Genomic DNA, 20000 nt, shown 5'->3' with positions numbered 1-20000 from the left:
GGTAGACGCGTCCTCTCCAGAGTGAGGGACACAACATGAGCCCGAGAGGAGGAGGAGGAGGAGAGAGAGGAAGAGAGAGATGGAGGGAAGGTAGACCAGAGGGAGAGAGACAGAAAGGGAAGAATGAAGACAAAGTAGAAGAGTTAAGTAGGGGAGTGGAGGAGAGGGAGAGACAGAGAGAGAGAGGGGGGGGAGTTGAGGAGAAAGGAAGAGCTGGAGAGAGGGAAGAAGAGAGAGGGGGGAGTTGAGGAGAAAGGAAGAGCTGGAGAGAGGGAAGAAGAGAGAGAGAGAGAGAAGGGGGAGTTGAGAAGAAAGAAAGCTGGAGAGAGGGAAGAAGAGAGAGAGAGAAGGGGGGAGTTGAGGAGAAAGGAAGAGCTGGAGAGAGGGAAGAAGAGAGAGAGAGAAGGGGGGAGTTGAGGAGAAAGGAAGAGCTGGAGAGAGGGAAGAAGAGATTGAGAGAGGGGGGAGTTGAGGAGAAAGGAAGAGCTGGAGAGAGGGAAGAAGAGAGAGAGAGAGGGGGAGTTGAGGAGAAAGGAAGAGCTGGAGAGAGGGAAGGAGAGAGAGAGAGAAGGGGGGAGTTGAGGAGAAAGGAAGAGCTGGAGAGAGGGAAGAAGAGAGAGAGAGAGGGGGGAGTTGAGGAGAAAGGAAGAGCTGGAGAGAGGGAAGAAGAGAGAGAGAGAGGGGGGAGTTGAGGAGAAAGGAAGAGCTGGAGAGAGGGAAAAAGAGAGATTGAGAGAGGGGGGAGTTGAGGAGAAAGGAAGAGCTGGAGAGAGGGAAGAAGAGAGAGAGAGAGAGAAGGGGGGAGTTGAGGAGAAAGGAAGAGCTGGAGAGAGGGAAGAAGAGATTGAGAGAGGGGGAGTTGAGGAGAAAGGAAGAGCTAGAGAGAGGGAAGAAGAGAGAGAGAAGGGGGAGTTGAGGAGAAAGGAAGAGCTGGAGAGAGGGAAGAAGAGAGAGAGAGAGAAGGGGGAGTTGAGGAGAAAGGAAGAGCTGGAGAGAGGGAAGAAGAGAGAGAGAGAGAAGGGGGAGTTGAGAAGAAAGAAAGCTGGAGAGAGGGAAGAAGAGAGAGAGAGAAGGGGGGAGTTGAGGAGAAAGGAAGAGCTGGAGAGAGGGAAGAAGAGAGAGAGAGAGAAGGGGGGAGTTGAGGAGAAAGGAAGAGCTGGAGAGAGGGAAGAAGAGAGAGAGAGAGGGGGGAGTTGAGGAGAAAGGAAGAGCTGGAGAGAGGGAAGAAGATAGAGAGAGAAAGAGGGGAGGGTAAGCAACATAAGACATAAGCCATAACGCTGGAGTGCTGCTTTTATCTCCATCCCTCTCCACCTCCAGTGTGTGTGTGTCCATGGATGGTTAAGTGTTAAATGAGCTGAGAGATTTCGGGGTGCGCCTGCACAGAGGGGGCGGGGCTCTGGTCTGAATCAGGCCTATCAGGCCTGAATCAGGCCAGCAGCGTCCGCACAGTGCCGGCTTACACAGCGCTGGGCCTCCCAGGTATAGGTCTGCAAAGCATCAGAGCCTAGCGACATACTGCTGAGGACTCACGGGTACCATAGACCGTGTGTGTGTGTGTGTGTGTGTGTGTGTGTGTGCAGAATGATGGAAATGAGAACATTATCTGTGTTTTATTCATACACTGCACACAAACGCACACACAAAACACACCCCCCCTCCACTTATTGATGGTGCACAGTGTGGCTGACACATGAAAGGGCAGACCAAACCAAACAGCTTTTTTTTTTTTTTTTGGGGGGGGGGGGGGGGGGGGGGTGTCTAAGCAGGTCACTGGTAGTCCTTAGAATTTCACAACCACACCTCTTCCACACAGATTTAAACCACGCAGAAAAATCACAGCCATGCAGTAAGCATAACCAAGACTAGATAATACACATTTACTTGGATGATACACATTTAATTGTATTTTATTTGTATGTATTTCTGTAAAGCCCTTTGTGAGTTACTCTGGAAAAGTGCTATATAAATAAAGTCTTACTTACTTATTTACATATATCTTTTTACGTATACATTCACCGGCCACTTTATTAGGTACACATGTCCAACTGACATTTGGATGGAAGGGTCAGAATTTGTCGTCTACAACATGAAAGCATGGATCTATCCTGCCTTGTATCAACGGTTCAGGCTGCTGGTGGTGGTGCAATTGTGTGGGGGATATTTTTCTGGCACACTTTGGCTACTCTTCACCTCAACACTTTTTCATGAAGGTTTAGTAGTAGTGTAAGGTGTCATAACCCAGTTATAATTCGTCTCCCATACACTGAGAATACTATGGAATTATGCAGTGTTTCATTCTTAGTCTCCGTCTCTCTCTCTTTTAACAAACAGTTGAGAAACAGTTCAAACAGCTCACACAGCTGTGTTATCATGGATCACCCTCTACAACATAGGCACGCAGGCCTAATTTGGGTGGGTGGGGGGGGGGGGGTGTTATTTTCCACTGGACGATTTCATGGTTCATTTATTTCTAGCTTTCTATTCCTAATGTGCAGGAGGAACGTCCCAGTGAGCCAGTACCATGCAGCCTAGCAGAGGTTCCTGCAGACCCGTCTGCTGCGAGTGTGCAGGGGGGGCGGTGTCTCCCCTCTGTGCAGGGGGGGGCGGTGTCTCCCCTCTGTGCAGGGGGGCGGTGTCCCCCTGAGCCCCTCATTTCACCGAGGAGAGGCCTGGCTAACTGACTTGTTTTGATAGGATTATTTATAATGCATGATTCCACAATTATCAAGCTCTTGAAAGGCAAAAAAAAATCGAATCACAATTGTACTGACGTGTTTGTGAAAACCCCACAGCTGGACCCGTCCCGCTGACGCATGTCTCAAATCAGTGCTGCGGATTTATGGGCTCTGCTGGCCAAGCCTGACTACATGGACACAGAGTCAGGACAAAGCAAACAAGGATGAAAAAACAAACACTAATTTTTCTATCCCAGATCTTCAGAGCAGTGGACTTGCACTGGGTGCCTGCATCTTCACTGCCTTCTTAGTTCACAAACTAGGCAGGCAAAGCTCAGGTGATGAGTACATCCTATGATAGTGGAGGTGCTTTCTGGGATACCAAGCCCCAAGCCTCTAAAGAGCAGTACACACTCTGCTCATGAGCAGACCAGGGCCGACACAACCCAACACAAAAGCATCTTTACGCCCGAGGATGAGAGAGGGCAAAATATGGGCGAGTGGGAGGAGGAAGAGAAGGAATGAAGTCAGGAGGAGGAAGATGCACATCAAAGCACTGAGCTTCAGTGTGTGAATTCCGGAAGCTGAACATGAGAAGGAGGAGGAGGAGGAGGAGGAGGAGGAGGAGGAGGAGGGTTTTGAGGAGGATGCAGACCAAATCTTGCTCCACTTTGTCATGTGATTAAGGAGATAAAGATCACCCTTGGAGCTTGTGAATGGATTTCTCTGTTATTTATAGACGCAGGCTGGAAATCTGAACGACTTGAAAACAGAATGTTCACAGAGATAAAAAATTAACTCCTGAAATGTGGCAATGCAATGTACATGCATCAATACACGCGCGCGCACACACACACGCACACACACACAAACACACACGCACGCACGCTCGCACCATCTCTGCCCGACTTGGCCGAGGACCACACCGTTGCTCTATGGGAAAACACACAAGCTGTTGCAGAGGCAATTTGCTAAAACAGGAGTGACAGGGCTGGCTGAGTCTGACTGATGTTAACCAGGGGTCCCTTCCCAGGATCCCGCGGGGAGAGCTGTGGATCTGAGCGCTGAGAGAATAGAGGGCCATTGTGTTTCTACCCTGCACTTGTGGGCCCTCTCATGTGAGCTCATCCCACATGACATCACTGGAGTTTTACTTCACAGTCCACGGTCTCCGGTGAGGTTGAAACCAACCTCTGCTGTTTGGGAGAGTCCTCTGACCACACGGTTGGATTAAACCATCCAATTCAGCGTGGACTGTCATCAATCTGTCATCAGACGGAGTACGCGCTTCAGATTACAGATCAGATAAAGCACTGTGTGTTCTGCAACTCTTGGGTCAAATTTACTGATGTCTGTCAGCTGCCTGATTGGAGTGCTGGTTCTGTATGATGGCGAGTCCATTACTTCCCCATTAAATTTGCCGTTTTAGACGACATCATGAACGAGTCCGTTCTCCTGGCTCAAGGAAATAGGCGATCCAGTCATTAGGGCCACTGCCAGTGTCCTCCAGGTGAGGGAGGGGGATCGGTGCATCCCCAAACTCTGCCTCGCGCCCCTGGAAACTCCATCCTCACCGAGGGCCCCAGTGCCGTCCACTCTACTGTCTACACTAGGCAAATGCCAGAGGCCAGTTTTTATATTGAAATCATATGGAAGCAGGAATGTTTGAACAGTGACCCCCTGCATTTCCCCCTCCACCATGTGTTTCCAATTTTAACATAATTATACACACTTGGACTGGTCCCACAAAGGCGAAAGAGAATAAACCGGGATAAACAACACAATTACAAATATGAATCCAGAGAAAAAAAAAAAACAGGCATTTTTTACTTTATATTAATGACTATAACGGAGCTGTTAAAATGCTCCCTTTGTAACCATTGGGCCATTTTCTCACAGAAAAAAAAAAAACTACACACCAAGTCAGCAGAGGAGTCTATGTTCCTTGACAGCCGGACGGGAAACATTTTCATGTGGGTAAGTGGTGGATGGATATGCTTATGAGACAGCTTTAGCAGAGGGCAAACGTCCCTCAGTCCAGAGGGATGAGTACCCACTGACCCTAGCAACAAATGATGGCCAAGCACATGAAATCGCTTCAGTTTTCCATAGGATCGCACTGTCCAAGCGTTTAGTAATGTCTAGAACTGCCAGCGTGAGGTGACAGACTGACTGAGTCGTCATTACCGCTCTGTTTCGTGTGCTCACTTGCTTTCCAGCTCGGTCTCAAAACGTGAGTCACTCTCAATCTTGGTGGTGACAAAAGAAACCACTGACTTCATGTGTGGAAGCTGACTGAAGCCCAAATAGGACCTGAAGAAACCTCACTGTGAGACCAACAGCAGCTGGGGTACACCACGGTGGAGTAACCCTCCAGCCCATATACACCACCACGGTAGAGTAACCCTCCAGCCCAAATACACCACCACGGTGGAGTAACCCTCCAGCCCGTATACACCACCATGGTGGAGTAACCCTCCAGCCCAAATACACCACCACGGTGGAGTAACCCTCCAACCCGTATACACCACCAGCTCCACGGTGGAGTAACCCTCCAACCCGTATACACCACACGGTGGAGTAACCCTCCAGCCCAAATACACCACCACGGTGGAGTAACCCTCCAACCCGTATACACCACCAGCTCCACGGTGGAGTAACCCTCCAACCCGTATACACCACACGGTGGAGTAACCCTCCAGCCCGTATACACCACCACGGTGGAGTAACCCTCCAGCCCGTATACACCACCACGGTGGAGTAACCCTCCAGCCCATATACACCACCACGGTGGAGTAACCCTCCAGCCCGTATACACCACCACGGTGGAGTAACCCTCCAACCCGTATACACCACCAGCACCACGGTGGAGTAACCCTCCAACCCGTATACACCACCACGGTGGAGTAACCCTCCAACCCGTATACACCACCAGCACTATGGTGGAGTAACCCTCCAGCCCGTATACACCACCAGCACCACGGTTCCATGTTTGGAAGAGAAACGGAATCCAGGATCCATAACTAGATCACTTCCCTCTCAAATATGTGGGAAGTGCATCAACCTCGAACAAACACAAACAAACCAGATGACTGGTTGACATGTTCTGGGCTTCACAAAACAAAAAGTTTTGTAGTACCAGGATTATTTTTATTACTACATTGGATTTGAGACAGTTTTAATGAATTTTGTTTGCATCTTGTGATACATGAAGGAGAGCTATTTTAATAGGTTTAAACAGACCAGTTAATGGTCATTTATAAATAAATTCAAATTGTGAAACTTTAGAACCATCTCTGGTAAACAACAACAACCACAACAATAACAACACCACCACTAACAGCAATGACAAAACCACAAACAAAAAAGCAGCTGTTGGCCAACAGAAAATCACACACATAAATCTGAGTGAATGCAGACAAGGCCACTACAGAACACTGGCCTGGAAACGCATCAAAGGCCCAGTGCAGAACACACTCTGCGCACACATTCATACTGGAGACCCAACACACTTCCCAGACACACCACCACTCATCACAAGTCAACAGCTGCTTCCAGGTTTGAACTTGATGGGTTTCTGTGCCGGAAGACCAGCAATTTCAATAAGACTGAAGAGCCTACAACCAAGTGGAGACCTCCATCAATAAGGAAACGATCGCCCGGCCTAATCACGGCTCTCAGCATGCAAACTCCACATCTGCAGCACAGCTCGCAGCCTACGGTTTCTCTTTGTGTTGGCTTTGACAATGAAGCCTGGGGTTCTGGATCTTCATGGTGGACGTCATTACACGTTTCCTGAAGTCATATGACCAACGAAGATCGAAATTTTCTTCATAATACATACTCAAAGCGGGAGGCCACAGGAGTGACAGAAATGTAATTCTGAGCATCATTTTAGGATTCAGCTCAGCAGGTTCTTTGAGACAGCCGGATGAAGTGCAGACATACATAGAGGGGCCAGTTGTTACCTGAAATTTAACACTGCTGATATAAGGAGCCGTATTAGACACAAGTAAGAATGAAAGAAAAAAAGAAGGAAAGAAAGAAAGAAAGGTAAAGACAGAAAGAACTACAATGTTCCTTTTCTTGGTGCTCCATCCATTTCTATCAGCTACCTGCACACACTGCACCGGAGAGTTTCTACATGGAACTGGTCATGCAGCAGTGGCTGGACTCCTTTAGCTTAGAATGAATTACTGTTAGCAAAGTAAATGTGTATTTAACACCAGCCAGTGTAATATAGTGATATCTTGGGTGGCCGAGAGGCGCGAGATGTGTGTGTGTGTGTGTGTGTGTGTGTGTGTGTGTGTGTGTGTGTGTGTGTGTGTGTGTCACATTAATGGAACATGTGCTTCTCGCATGCACAGAACTGTCTATCTGCTTCCTCAGAACCATCCATCAAAACTGTCAGTGCAAAAATGTATATGAGAACATTGTTGTTGTTTTGGCAGAAGAATGGTAGATGGGTTGATTTGCATTAAAGCTGTCTGTGTAAAATGAGAATGGAATAAAAACAAATACTGAGCTGTCTTTGTGATGACAATTATGAATCAAAGTTCAGAGAATTATGGGAGAGCACACGGTCTCCTTGGTGACAGATGCTGTGATGAGGCTGTGTGTCCTTGCAATAGACATAAAAGTCCTAGAAAGAATGCCTGGAATAATGTGAAGGAAGCGTTCTCTAACTATTAGCAGGAATGTCAAATTGTGACATCACAATGACAGTGTGTTTACCAACGCAGCTCACAGGCCCACTGCACACCAACCAATCAGAACGAGTGTTGGACACGAACATTTACACCCACATCACGAAGGAAAAGAACAGCGCAGACTGAAGCCAAAGCACGTGAAAATATGGAAGACAAAACAACAGGATAACCATACAAAAAGACGTCAAAGCACAGAGATAACAAAGGACACCAAACGCCATAATGACCATGGCGTAGAGAGGGCAGGAAAGGTGCAAAATGATGAGGGGGAAAAAAAAGGAAATGAAAATTGACTGAATTGAATTTGCCACTGAAGGTTTCTCACCCGTCTGAACAAAATGGCAGCAAGAGGGCATCTGACTGGCTATGCCCAAATGCCCTCCTCATCGTCCTATTGGTTGAAAATGAGTGCACAGATCATCCAAGGCAGCATGGGATTAGAAGGAAGAGTCCGTTAGTAGGTGAGACAAAGGCCAGGTGGGATACTGATTAGTTTCATATTCAACTAATCCACTACTGACTGACATCTGTAGCATTAAACAGAACAAGAACACACAGCACATTTTCACTGACGAACTGGAAAGGGGGACTAAATACTTGGCCAAAGTGTGAACCCTAAGTGAAGGTGTGAAAACGGGTGCAGAAGAGTCACAGCAGGACACTAACACACGTGCTGTGGCTGCATCTTCTCTGGGTGGCTGTGGAAACACCTGTAATGAATCCTGATGACTCTTAACAGTCTACGCGGTGTTGTCTGTGTGTGTTTCTATATTAATATTGTGATGACAGAGACTGAGGAGTGAGACTCACTTATTTGAGAAGCGGCTTTATTAGAGTTGTGTTCTCATTTGAGTAGCAGTCTTATTAGTGTTCTTATTTGAGTAGCGGTCTTATTAGAGTTCTGTTCTTATTCGAGTAGCTGGCTTTTTAGAGTTGTGTTCTTATATGAGTAGTGGTCTTATTAGAGTTGTGTTCTTATATGAGTAGTGGTCTTATTAGAGTTGTGTTCTTATATGAGTAGTGGTCTTATTAGAGTTGTGTTCTTATTTGAGGATGAGATTTTTTTTTAGTCCTCACACTGTCACTATATAAGGCCCCCATCAACCTTAACTAGTGATAGTCATGTAATAGGAAAGAGCTTAATGCCAGATAATTATTCTATTATATATTTATCCTTATATTACAAACAAACAACAATACATCCTATAAATACATTCAGTGACTATGAATGAAGCACAAGACCATGTAGGGCATTCAAGAGTGAAGTAGTGAGTGTGTATGCGTGTGTGTGTGTGGTGCACTCAGATGATTTTAGGCGCCCTAATATGAAATAATAATAGTAGAGGAGCTGTGTTTTATAGGATGTGAAAGATGTAATTTCCTGTTGCTCATGTTTGGCCATAACGACTCCCTTGTAAACCCAGACAGGGCCTTCAGGGATAAATCAAACATTACACACAGTCAGGGCTTCAGAAACAAGGGAAACACAATCACAGCAGAACCGAAAGAGCAGCAGAGGAGGTTGTGTGTGTGTGTGAGGGGTAGAGGAGGCTGTGTGTGTGTGTGAGGGGTAGAGGAGGCTGTGTGTGTGTGTGAGGGGTAGAGGAGGCTGTGTGTGTGTGAGGGGTAGAGGAGGTTGTGTGTGTGTGAGGGGTAGAGGAGGCTGTGTGTGTGTGTGTGAGGGGTAGAGGAGGTTGTGTGTGTGTGAGGGGTAGAGGAGGCTGTGTGTGTGTGTGTGAGGGGTAGAGGAGGCTGTGTGTGTGTGTGTGAGGGGTAGAGGAGGCTGTGTGTGTGTGAGGGGTAGAGGAGGCTGTGTGTGTGTGTGGGGTAGAGGAGGCTGTGTGTGTGTGTGGGGTAGAGGAGGCTGTGTGTGTGTGAGGGGTAGAGGAGGTTGTGTGTGTGTGAGGGGTAGAGGAGGCTGTGTGTGTGTGTGAGGGGTAGAGGAGGCTGTGTGTGTGTGTGAGGGGTAGAGGAGGCTGTGTGTGTGTGTGAGGGGTAGAGGAGGCTGTGTGTGTGTGTGAGGGGTAGAGGAGGCTGTGTGTGTGTGTGAGGGGTAGAGGAGGTTGTGTGTGTGTGTGAGGGGTAGAGGAGGCTGTGTGTGTGTGAGGGGTAGAGGAGGTTGTGTGTGTGTGTGAGGGGTAGAGGAGGTTGTGTGTGTGTGAGGGGTAGAGGAGGCTGTGTGTGTGTGAGGGGTAGAGGAGGCTGTGTGTGTGTGTGTGGGGTAGAGGAGGTTGTGTGTGTGTGAGGGGTAGAGGAGGCTGTGTGTGTGTGTGAGGGGTAGAGGAGGCTGTGTGTGTGTGTGAGGGGTAGAGGAGGCTGTGTGTGTGTGTGAGGGGTAGAGGAGGCTGTGTGTGTGTGAGGGGTAGAGGAGGCTGTGTGTGTGTGTGGGGTAGAGGAGGTTGTGTGTGTGTGAGGGGTAGAGGAGGCTGTGTGTGTGTGAGGGGTAGAGGAGGCTGTGTGTGTGTGTGAGGGGTAGAGGAGGCTGTGTGTGTGTGTGAGGGGTAGAGGAGGCTGTGTGTGTGTGTGAGGGGTAGAGGAGGCTGTGTGTGTGTGAGGGGTAGAGGAGGTTGTGTGTGTGTGTGAGGGGTAGAGGAGGTTGTGTGTGTGTGTGAGGGGTAGAGGAGGCTGTGTGTGTGTGTGAGGGGTAGAGGAGGCTGTGTGTGTGTGTGTGAGGGGTAGAGGAGGCTGTGTGTGTGTGTGAGGGGTAGAGGAGGTTGTGTGTGTGTGTGAGGGGTAGAGGAGGTTGTGTGTGTGTGAGGGGTAGAGGAGGCTGTGTGTGTGTGAGGGGTAGAGGAGGCTGTGTGTGTGTGTGGGGTAGAGGAGGCTGTGTGTGTGTGTGGGGTAGAGGAGGCTGTGTGTGTGTGTGAGGGGTAGAGGAGGCTGTGTGTGTGTGCGAGGGGTAGAGGAGGTTGTGTGTGTGTGTGAGGGGTAGAGGAGGCTGTGTGTGTGTGTGAGGGGCAGAGGAGGCTGTGTGTGTGTGAGGGGTAGAGGAGGCTGTGTGTGTGTGAGGGGTAGAGGAGGCTGTGTGTGTGTGTGAGGGGTAGAGGAGGCTGTGTGTGTGTGTGAGGGGTAGAGGAGGCTGTGTGTGTGTGAGGGGCAGAGGAGGCTGTGTGTGTGTGAGGGGCAGAGGAGGCTGTGTGTGTGTGAGGGGCAGAGGAGGCGGAGTGTGTGTGAGGGGCAGAGGGGTTGAGTGTGTGAGGGGCAAAGGGGTTGAGTGTGTGTGTGGGGTAGAGGAGGCACACGCGCACACACACACACACACACACACACATTTATCTGACTTCTTAATTCTTTGTGTTATTCATCTTTAATCTCAACAGTTTACATGTTGCATTTGAACTCTGCGCATTAATTTTTAACATTTCTTTTAATTAATATTTTAAAAAATATCTATTTGAAATTTGCTCAGTTTAAATCGAGATTTTAATTGCATGTTTCGATTGAATTCCCTTGTTTTATTTATCTACGTAGAGGCTGTTATGTAAAGCGATTTGAACTGCTGCTGTGTGTGAGAAGTGCTAGACATAAATAACCCTGTCATGTCTAATCTTGACCAGTCAAACACCAAAGAGACGGGAAGAGAAGACGACTGCGTCTGCGTCGTCCTGGCAGACCAGAGACGTCGTCCTAATTAGACAGTGTGAACCAGCCTGTGCTTCACTCACCTGGTCTGGAGAGGGTTTGTGATTAGACTGGTCAGGATGAGAGGAATCCTTCAGATGGTCGTCCTCATAATTATCAGACATCAGCTTCATACGATTCTGCGTCTGAATGAAGAGGAGAAAAGGAAGAGATTAGTTATTTAGTCCACACACACACACACACACACACACACACACACACACACACACACACACACACTTTGTACGGCCCTCCACCCTAAAGCCCAGTTCTGACCAACTGGCACAACGTCACAGGCATCTTCAGTCCAGCAATGTGCGTCGCCCTTGTCCCAGTTTACTTCTATTTTAAAACAGCTGCATTTTACTACTTATGTGTAGGTCACTCTCCTGTAAACAGACCAGTGCAGCAGTGCGTATGGTTCATGATATACTCCTCATATGTGGAACACACCCAATAAATAAAGCTGATTTTGATTCTAAACTCAAATCCCCAAGATTCTAACTCAAGTCTAACTCAACACACACAAATCCTGTGTGTGAGGGTGCTAAGTCAGGTTCAGCATTTGGCATAACCCAAGCATCACCCTGAAAGGACGTGACCATCACGTTTGGGTACATAGAGCTCATGAAAAAGGAGGGAAAAAATGTTAAAGGCAGACAGGGCAGAGAGAGACAGACAGAAAGAGAGAGACAGACAGAGGGAATGCATTAACATGAATATGCACAAAGTCATTAAGCAAATGTCCAATCACTCTTCAAATAAGCGATGGACAATAAATGGCCAGCAGATGGGTTTGTGATTGGGTCTCTGTGAGAATGTTGTGCTGCACTATTGCAGGAGCCTGTTATTTACACTACGGTGATACTGCCACAGGACTTGTGTACATGCTGAGCATCACCCGAGTCATCTCTCTAGATGGGGATCAGATGAGCGGAGACTCTCTGGCAGGACCGCGGAGACTTGTGTGTATTTTCCACAGCTAACAGTGTGTGTGATTTATATTGGCAAGCCAACCATCACTTGTGCCTCTCCACAACACGGACATGAAATGAATAAGATGTTAAAGGCAAATGAAATCCAGGCCGTGCCCCGCCCTTCCTGGACCTGGGGAGTTCCCTACTCGCTCAACCCCACCTGGAATGTGATGGTTGGGCTCCCTCTGTTTAGTTTTCTTGCCCCCTTTGGCTCTCCAAATCCTGATCTCCATCTCCCTGCTCTCTTCATCTCTCCACCCTGCTCTCTCTCCACCCTGCTGTTTCTGCTGCTGGCCCGGGGATGACGGACCTCCACGCGGTCCACGCTCGTTAGAGCTCAGTGGGCAAACTGGGCAGAGTTTGGGCCAGATTGAAGAAGCGATTCCGTCACCTGTGCGCCCCAGTCTTGTTTTCAGCGGCGTGTGGACGGTGGAGAAGACCGGTAGTGCAGAGCTGGAGTGTGACCGGTCGAGAGAGCGGCCATGCGGCAGACAGGGTGGTCTCACCGGCCTTCGCGGGAGAGTTTAAGAGACGCACATGGAGATGATGAACCGTCACTGCGTACGCACGTGAGCACCCGGAAGACCCTCGCACGAGCTTCAAACTCAGCACGCTCAAAAAGCACCAAAATAAAACAACAACAACAACAAAAAACAAACAACAACCTTTCCATGTGAGAGATCTTCCGTCTGTTAACAAGACCCTTGGTTCCAGATCAAAGGGAACTGTGAATGAGGACCCCCTCCTCCTCCTCCTCCGCCCCCCTCCTCCTCCAACACCCTGCACTCGCTAGCTTCGCACCTTCCCAGAGCTCCTCAGAGACCAGCGGTTTCCGCTGCAGTGAAACAGCTGTGAGACAGAGACTCAGACGCTCAGGTCTGCACTCTGCGCTGCGAGGCAGAATCAGGCCTCCCACTACAGTGCCACCTGCTCTGGGGGGTTAGTGTCTAGGATCTGGGTGAGGGCTCGGGAAGTCGGCATAACGCTCTCAGAGTTGTTATACACAATTCCCGACTCCCGGGACGAGCCGGCGGAAAACGTGCACAAAGCCAGACGTTGATGCGGAGGGGAGAGGAAACGTGGGCAAGACGGGCAGAGAGGAGCCGGCACAGACGACAGCGACCGCTGGTTCACTGCTCTCCCAGCACGGACGCACTTCACTCAATTACTCTGTGTGTGTGTGTGTGTGTGTGTGTGTGTGTGTGTGTGTGTGTGTGTGTGTGTGTAAGTGCGCACACATACATACTTAAAATAAACATGGAGAATAAACAGTTAGCCTTCAAGCTGCAAGACTACGCAGTCTGAGGGACACACACCTGCCTCAGGGAGAGAGAGACCTGCATATGCAGGAATGGGAGCAAATACATCGTGATACAATTTTCACTGTTTTGTGTCTGCACACCAATATGTCAACCTTTGTCACTTTAAGACCTTTTTTTAAAGGCACTTAGCTGACGTTCTTATCCAAAGCAATGTACAATTATGACTGAATATAGTTTAAACAATTAGAGGGTTAAGGGTCATGATCAGGGTCTGGACAGAGTCAACATGGTTTGAACTGGCAACCTACAAGGGAAATCCTTTAACCTTTGAACTACCACTGACCCTGACCCAAACTAACTGACCACTGTTATCTAAACTAAGTGAACTCCATAATGGCATAATGGCCATAATCGTTGTGCATGTTCAACTCAATTGAATAAATAATTGGACAGGTCAGTTGAAATGTCTAAGGAAACTGTGGCTCATTTAAATTGTTTCAGCTCTATTAGTTTGAGGTCTCATTAAACTATTACAAAACATTTAATACTGGGGAGTTTGTCTATACAGTTTCTCAGTTTTAGTTTTAGTTTTACAAAGAAATACCTCAATAACCTCAATTTCCATTTGTGTGATCTACATTTCCACAGGCATCTCATCTTTCTGCAACTCTTAACACTTCCCACCAAAGCAGAGAAGTTGAGTATCAAAATGTCCCACATTGGGAAAACAGGAGAGGGCTGTTCTACACCCAGAAGAGTGGGTGAGGTCCTCATGGGGAGGGCAAAAGACGGAGAGAGAGGGGTAAAAGGCAGCCATCAGGTGGCAGCTGGGTGCACAGGTCCACATGTGCCCCTGCACTGAGGCTGTCGACATCACACGGACTGTAAGCCACTAAAACCTGTGACCCATTTTGGCAGAGTATTCATGCTCCACACAAGCTACAAGAACCAGGCTGAGGAACTGTGTGCTCGGACACTGGATATGGGATATAAGGGTTTTGCTGGGCTCTGCTCAGGTTTGGATGAGACTGATGAGACACACATGAGGTATAACCCACAAGAGAGTAAGTAAGAGAGTGGTAAGAGAGTGAGAGAGATGAGGAGTGTGCAGGGGTGAGAGTAAGATAGAAAGTGAGTGTGCAGGGGTGAGGGAGTGAGAGGGAGATAGAAAGTGAGAGTGCGCAGGGCTGAGAGAGTGAGAGGGAGTGCAGGGGTGAGAAACAGAGGGAGAGACAGCACATTAGCAGTAACAGAGAGAATGTAGACCAGCAGAAGCAAAATATTCGGCTGCAAGAAGTTGGAGAAACCTTAAACATCCATATATGATAGAGTTTAGCAGGAAACCAGATCCTTGTCTTAGTGGTGCACGTGTGTGTGTTGGGGATAAAGGGGAGGTAGAGTAAAGAATCCAAGAATCCAGCCTAACTTGTCTGGCTTCTGCTCAAATCCTTAAGGCTGCGAACACAGATAAAGGTTTGGCAGAAGGTGGGGGTGTGGAGGGGAGTGATGTAGTTGTGTAGAAGGTGGGGGTGTGGAGGGGAGTGATGTGGTTGTGTAGAAGGTGGAGGTGTGGAGGGGAGTGATGTAGTTGTGTAGAAGGTGGGGGTGTGGAGGGGAGTGATGTGGTTGTGTAGAAGGTGGGGGTGTGGAGGGGAGTGATGTGGTTGTGTAGAAGGTGGGGGTGTGGAGGGGAGTGATGTAGTTGTGTAGAAGGTGGGGGTGTGGAGGGGAGTGATGTGGTTGTGTAGAAGGTGGAGGTGTGGAGGGGAGTGATGTAGTTGTGTAGAAGGTGGGGGTGTGGAGGGAAGTGATGTGGTTGTGTAGAAGGTGGAGGTGTGGAGGGGAGTGATGTAGTTGTGTAGAAGGTGGGGGTGTGGAGGGGAGTGATGTAGTTGTGTAGAAGGTGGGGTGTGGAGGGGAGTGATGTGGTTGTGTAGAAGGTGGGGGTGTGGAGGGGAGTGATGTGGTTGTGTAGAAGGTGGGGGTGTGGAGGGGAGTGATGTAGTTGTGTAGAAGGTGGAGGTGTGGAGGGGAGTGATGTGGTTGTGTAGAAGGTGGGGGTGTGGAGGGGAGTGATGTAGTTGTGTAGAAGGTGGGGGTGTGGAGGGGAGTGATGTGGTTGTGTAGAAGGTGGAGGTGTGGAGGGGAGTGATGTAGTTGTGTAGAAGGTGGGGGTGTGGAGGGGAGTGATGTGGTTGTGTAGAAGGTGGGGGTGTGGAGGGGAGTGATGTGGTTGTGTAGAAGGTGGGGGTGTGGAGGGGAGTGATGTAGTTGTGTAGAAGGTGGGGGTGTGAAGGGGAGTGATGTGGTTGTGTAGAATGTGGGGGTGTGGAGGGGAGTGATGTGGTTGTGTAGAAGGTGGGGGTGTGGAGGGGAGTGATGTGGTTGTGTAGAAGGTGGGGGTGTGTAGGGGAGTGATGTGGTTGTGTAGAAGGTGGGGGTGTGGAGGGGAGTGATGTGGTTGTGTAGAAGGTGGGGGTGTGGAGGGGAGTGATGTGGTTGTGTAGAAGGTGGAGGCGTGTAGGGGAGTGATGTGGTTGTGTAGAAGGTGGGGGTGTGGAGGGGAGTGATGTGGTTGTGTAGAAGGTGGAGGTGTGTAGGGGAGTGATGTGGTTGTGTAGAAGGTGGAGGTGTGGAGGGGAGTGATGTGGTTGCCTCACCCCACCTCTCACCACACCTCACCCCGCCTCTCACCATATCTCACCCTGCCTCTCACCACGTGTCACCCCACCTCTCTCCCATTAGCTGTGTGTTTGTGTACGATGTTTTGAAATTTTCTCTAAGCAAACCTTAAGCCTCTCTCTCTCTCTCTCTCTCTCTCTCTCTCTCTCTCTCTCTGTAATTGGCAGAAACAGTGCCCTTGGGTCTCTGGTTTCCATACCGACTGGAGAAGTCATCTGCTCACTTAATCTAATCATTTTGTCCATTATTTTACATCTCCAGCGTCATCGTTTTCTTCAGCCCTCCGCCCGAGAAAAAACGCTGACGTCACGTCACAAAAACGGGAGCAAATTGAAAGAGTGCTGATTTGTGCTTATTGAATGTGTCACATAATTCACAGCGGTATCAAAAGCCTTTTGTTAATCCCATAATTGGGGTGATAGGAGGTGGGAATACCCCAGTGAGAGCGTCTCTCACTCCACTGCACATTCTGACCCACACAGAGGTCACCGTCTCACTCCGCAAGGTCTGTCCTGTCTTCTTAACATTTATCTCACTGACCCCCACACAGGAGGCAGCTCTCCTTGAAGAGAAATCATGTTGACAGGGTTTTGTGCATTTACAAAGAACTTTGTGTTAAAGTAATTAAAATAGAATATTTAATGACTCCCATCTTGACACATTTTATGTCTGGTTACAACTATAACCAGGATACTGGCGACTGATGTTATATTTGAACACATCACCGTAACAGCTATAGCAGGCCGTGAACTTGACTTACATTAAGCAGTTTTCACAGCTACTTCTCAATAGCACTTGTGATTTGGAATTAATGTTATCAAATGTTATTAAAGACCTTACAAAAGAGGTTTAAAACAGGGCTCACAGAAGTCTTCCTTTGAAATGTTGTGATTATGCTACATTACTAAAAGGCCTCGTGGATTGAAGGGCAGTTTTCCTAATTTCTGTAAACTAATAATATTTTCATACTTCTTTACTAATAAAAAGAACAGTTCTTTATTGTGTAAATGTAAGGCACAATTTGCTGCTGCAGCTTAAATTTCAATGCACTGCTGCAAAATAATAATTTTACTCTGTTCTATTCTAATGTACTCTATTCTTCCTACTCTACTGTATTCTATTTGGATGGCACAAAAACCAGCCTCACATACCTGAAAATAACAGTTGTATTACTTACCTAGTGTAAAAACTAGAGCTGATTGCTACATGTTCTGACCTTCACAGTGTCTCAACTCAGATGTCTAAGAGAGGAGTAGGAGTCTCAAGGAACACACACTCCTGATATAGAAAACACACAGTTTTTTCACACCCTCTTCAATTCATGTATTTATTTATTTCGGTTTGCTCCTGTGCACCTCAAATCTAGAGGTGCTTGTTGTGTAGAGTGGCGTGAGCAGAAGGTCGTCCAGAGAACAGAGACACACGCAGGACCAACACGAAGATACCCATAACAAAGTGTACACTTGACCGTGCGTGGACACGTGTCAATGCTGTGTATCTCCATCCACATGGAACCCTGCTGAAGGTAAGACTAGAGACATCAGCTCTAGCTTCCCTCTAGACACCGAGACAGAGAGAAACACTATCCAGCAACACAGTGAAGGTGTGGAAAGGGTTAATGTTTCTGGACATTACCAAATGAAGACTTACCAAAGGAGAGATGTCAGGCATCAAGAGGAGAAAGTTCGTTGTAGTGGCGTTTGGACAATAAGTGAAAGAATTATGTTCCAACGCTGTGAGAAAACTTAACACAAACTGCATTTGTGAGACTATGACAAGCTGCCTCACACAAGCCTGCATGCTCTTCCAAATAAACAAGGAACACAGTAGAATGCGTAAAGTCTGAAGAAATGATCTTATCCAGAGTTCACCACAATCAACAAGATCAAGATCACAGAGCCACACACTGGCCACTTGCACAGCTAACTCAAACAGACGTCCAGCCGCAGAAGATCTGAAGTTTCAGTGTTCCACAAACACAGGAACCGCCCCTCTCCGCATGGGCAGTATGTGCTGCCCTGTGTCCAGGGGCCACAGAGCCATGACCTCCGACCTCACAGTGTGCCCCACATCAAGCTCACCAATCCTGCACCAGCCTTAGATCTGAGTTCTTGTCGATGTTTTTGTACTCCACCCACACCACCCACTCCACCTTTTCCCCCACCGGCTCCTTTTCTTCCCCTCCTTGTCATTGGTGCCAGGGCCTGGAGCTCTAATTTAAGGGCTGTGATCACTTTGGCCACAGCTGGGCCGCGAGGCGCCTGCAGCTCAAAAATGCCTGCATGTTTAACCCAATAACGTCTGCATGTTTAACCCAATAACGTCTATGTGTTTAACCCAATAACGTCTATGTGTTTAACCCAATAACGTCTATGTGTTTAACCCAATAACGTCTATGTGTTTAACCCAATAACGTCTATGTGTTTAACCCAATAACGTCTATGTGTTTAACCCAATAACGTCTATGTGTTTAACCCAATAACGTCTGCATGTTTAACCCAATAACGTCTATGTGTTTAACCCAATAACGTCTATGTGTTTAACCCAATAACTTCTATGTGTTTAACCCAATAACGTCTATGTGTTTAACCCAATAACGTCTATGTGTTTAACCCAATAACGTCTATGTGTTTAACCCAATAACGTCTATGTGTTTAACCCAATAACGTCTGCATGTTTAACCCAATAACGTCTATGTGTTTAACCCAATAACGTCTATGTGTTTAACCCAATAACGTCTATGTGTTTAACCCAATAACACCTGCATGCTTAACCCAATAACAATAATGTTTTCAAACATTAGTGGAAAAACATCCACTAGGATGTTTTCAAACAGGGACAGTGTTTCTCTCTCTGGGCAGAACTGATGCACATATACACACAAACATTCAGATACACAATCACAAGTACACACACAAACACATTCAGATACACAATCACAAGTAAACACACAAACACATTCAGATACACAATCACAAGTAAACACACAAACACATGCAGATACACAATCACAAGTAGACACAAAACACACATATAAATTGAACATTCATTCATACATACATGCGCAAACATGATCACAAAAAACAAGAGCAAACACACACATACAGGCTCACAAAGGATCTGTGCACACAATCACATGCGCATGCATACGCACACACACACGCGTGCGCAGACATGTGTGTGTGCGCGTATGCATGCACAATCTTTAGCTTTTCCACAATGTGGTGGCCTTGGCAGCATTGGAACATTTCGAAGTTTTATGTTCTCCGCGAGACAAAGCGATTTTCTTTCTCAAAGGGGTGCTCTAAAACGAGCATGTCCGGTGGCCCTGTGAGGACCATCTCTACCCACGGCCCCGACAACAACCATGTGGAGCAGATGGTGCGAGACAGGGCGGCAGATAATGGGGCAACACGGTGGCATCGAGGTTGCAGTTTCTGACAGGATGGAATTTATTAAGTTCAGAGCAGAATGTGTGGGAACCAGCACTGTTTCTCAGTCTGAGGTTAGATAGCTTCAACCCAACTTCTAAGCTTCGTCTCGGGGGACCTGCAAACAGTAATTGGTCTGAATCACTTGAGGTCATTTCCTCTTCTATGTGGATGAGGAAATAGGAGGACTGGTCATTAGATACAACACTGAAAATACAGGGGTGCCCAAAACCTCAACCCTGCGGACGTAATGCTGAGGTCAGCCAGTGTTCTTGGCGGGTTCTTCTCGTGTTCCATCGCTGAAGCAGCGTGCACCTGGGTGTCTGCCTGCTGCCGAGCGAGACGTTCTCCTCTGAGGGTGCTAACGCGCTCAGCAGCGCTAAACAGGCAGAGGTTGGAAAAGGTCTCGAGTCTGAGAAATACATAGAAAAGGCCTCCCGGCATGCTGTACCTTTATTTGCATCGGTGTAGTGCCATAAAGAAAAAAAAGCTTACAAAACAAACCTGTGAAACAGTCCGACGCACAAACACCTCCAGATCAGAGACACCTCAAGACGTCTGCCATGGCGGAACAGGGTACAAACATACATATGTGATCCATACAATCCCAGCATCCCTCACTCACGTTCTCTCACATTCC

The 20000-nt window shown here is 47.9% G+C and overlaps 1 protein-coding gene across 1 annotated transcript in view; it reads right to left on the bottom strand.

Annotated features, from left to right (window-relative positions):
- erc1b (ELKS/RAB6-interacting/CAST family member 1b) overlaps nucleotides 1-20000 on the bottom strand; it is a 178326-nt gene that overhangs the window by 28135 nt on the left and 130191 nt on the right. Inside the window, 1 exon segment of the mRNA XM_077005321.1 lies at nucleotides 11053-11154. Coding sequence (XP_076861436.1) covers nucleotides 11053-11154 — 102 coding nt within the window.

This window comes from Brachyhypopomus gauderio, chromosome 5 (assembly GCF_052324685.1).
Source record: "Brachyhypopomus gauderio isolate BG-103 chromosome 5, BGAUD_0.2, whole genome shotgun sequence".
NCBI lineage: Eukaryota > Metazoa > Chordata > Actinopteri > Gymnotiformes > Hypopomidae > Brachyhypopomus > Brachyhypopomus gauderio.
The sequence above is the reverse complement of the archived record's forward strand: the minus strand, read 5'-3'. Positions and strand labels throughout refer to the sequence as shown.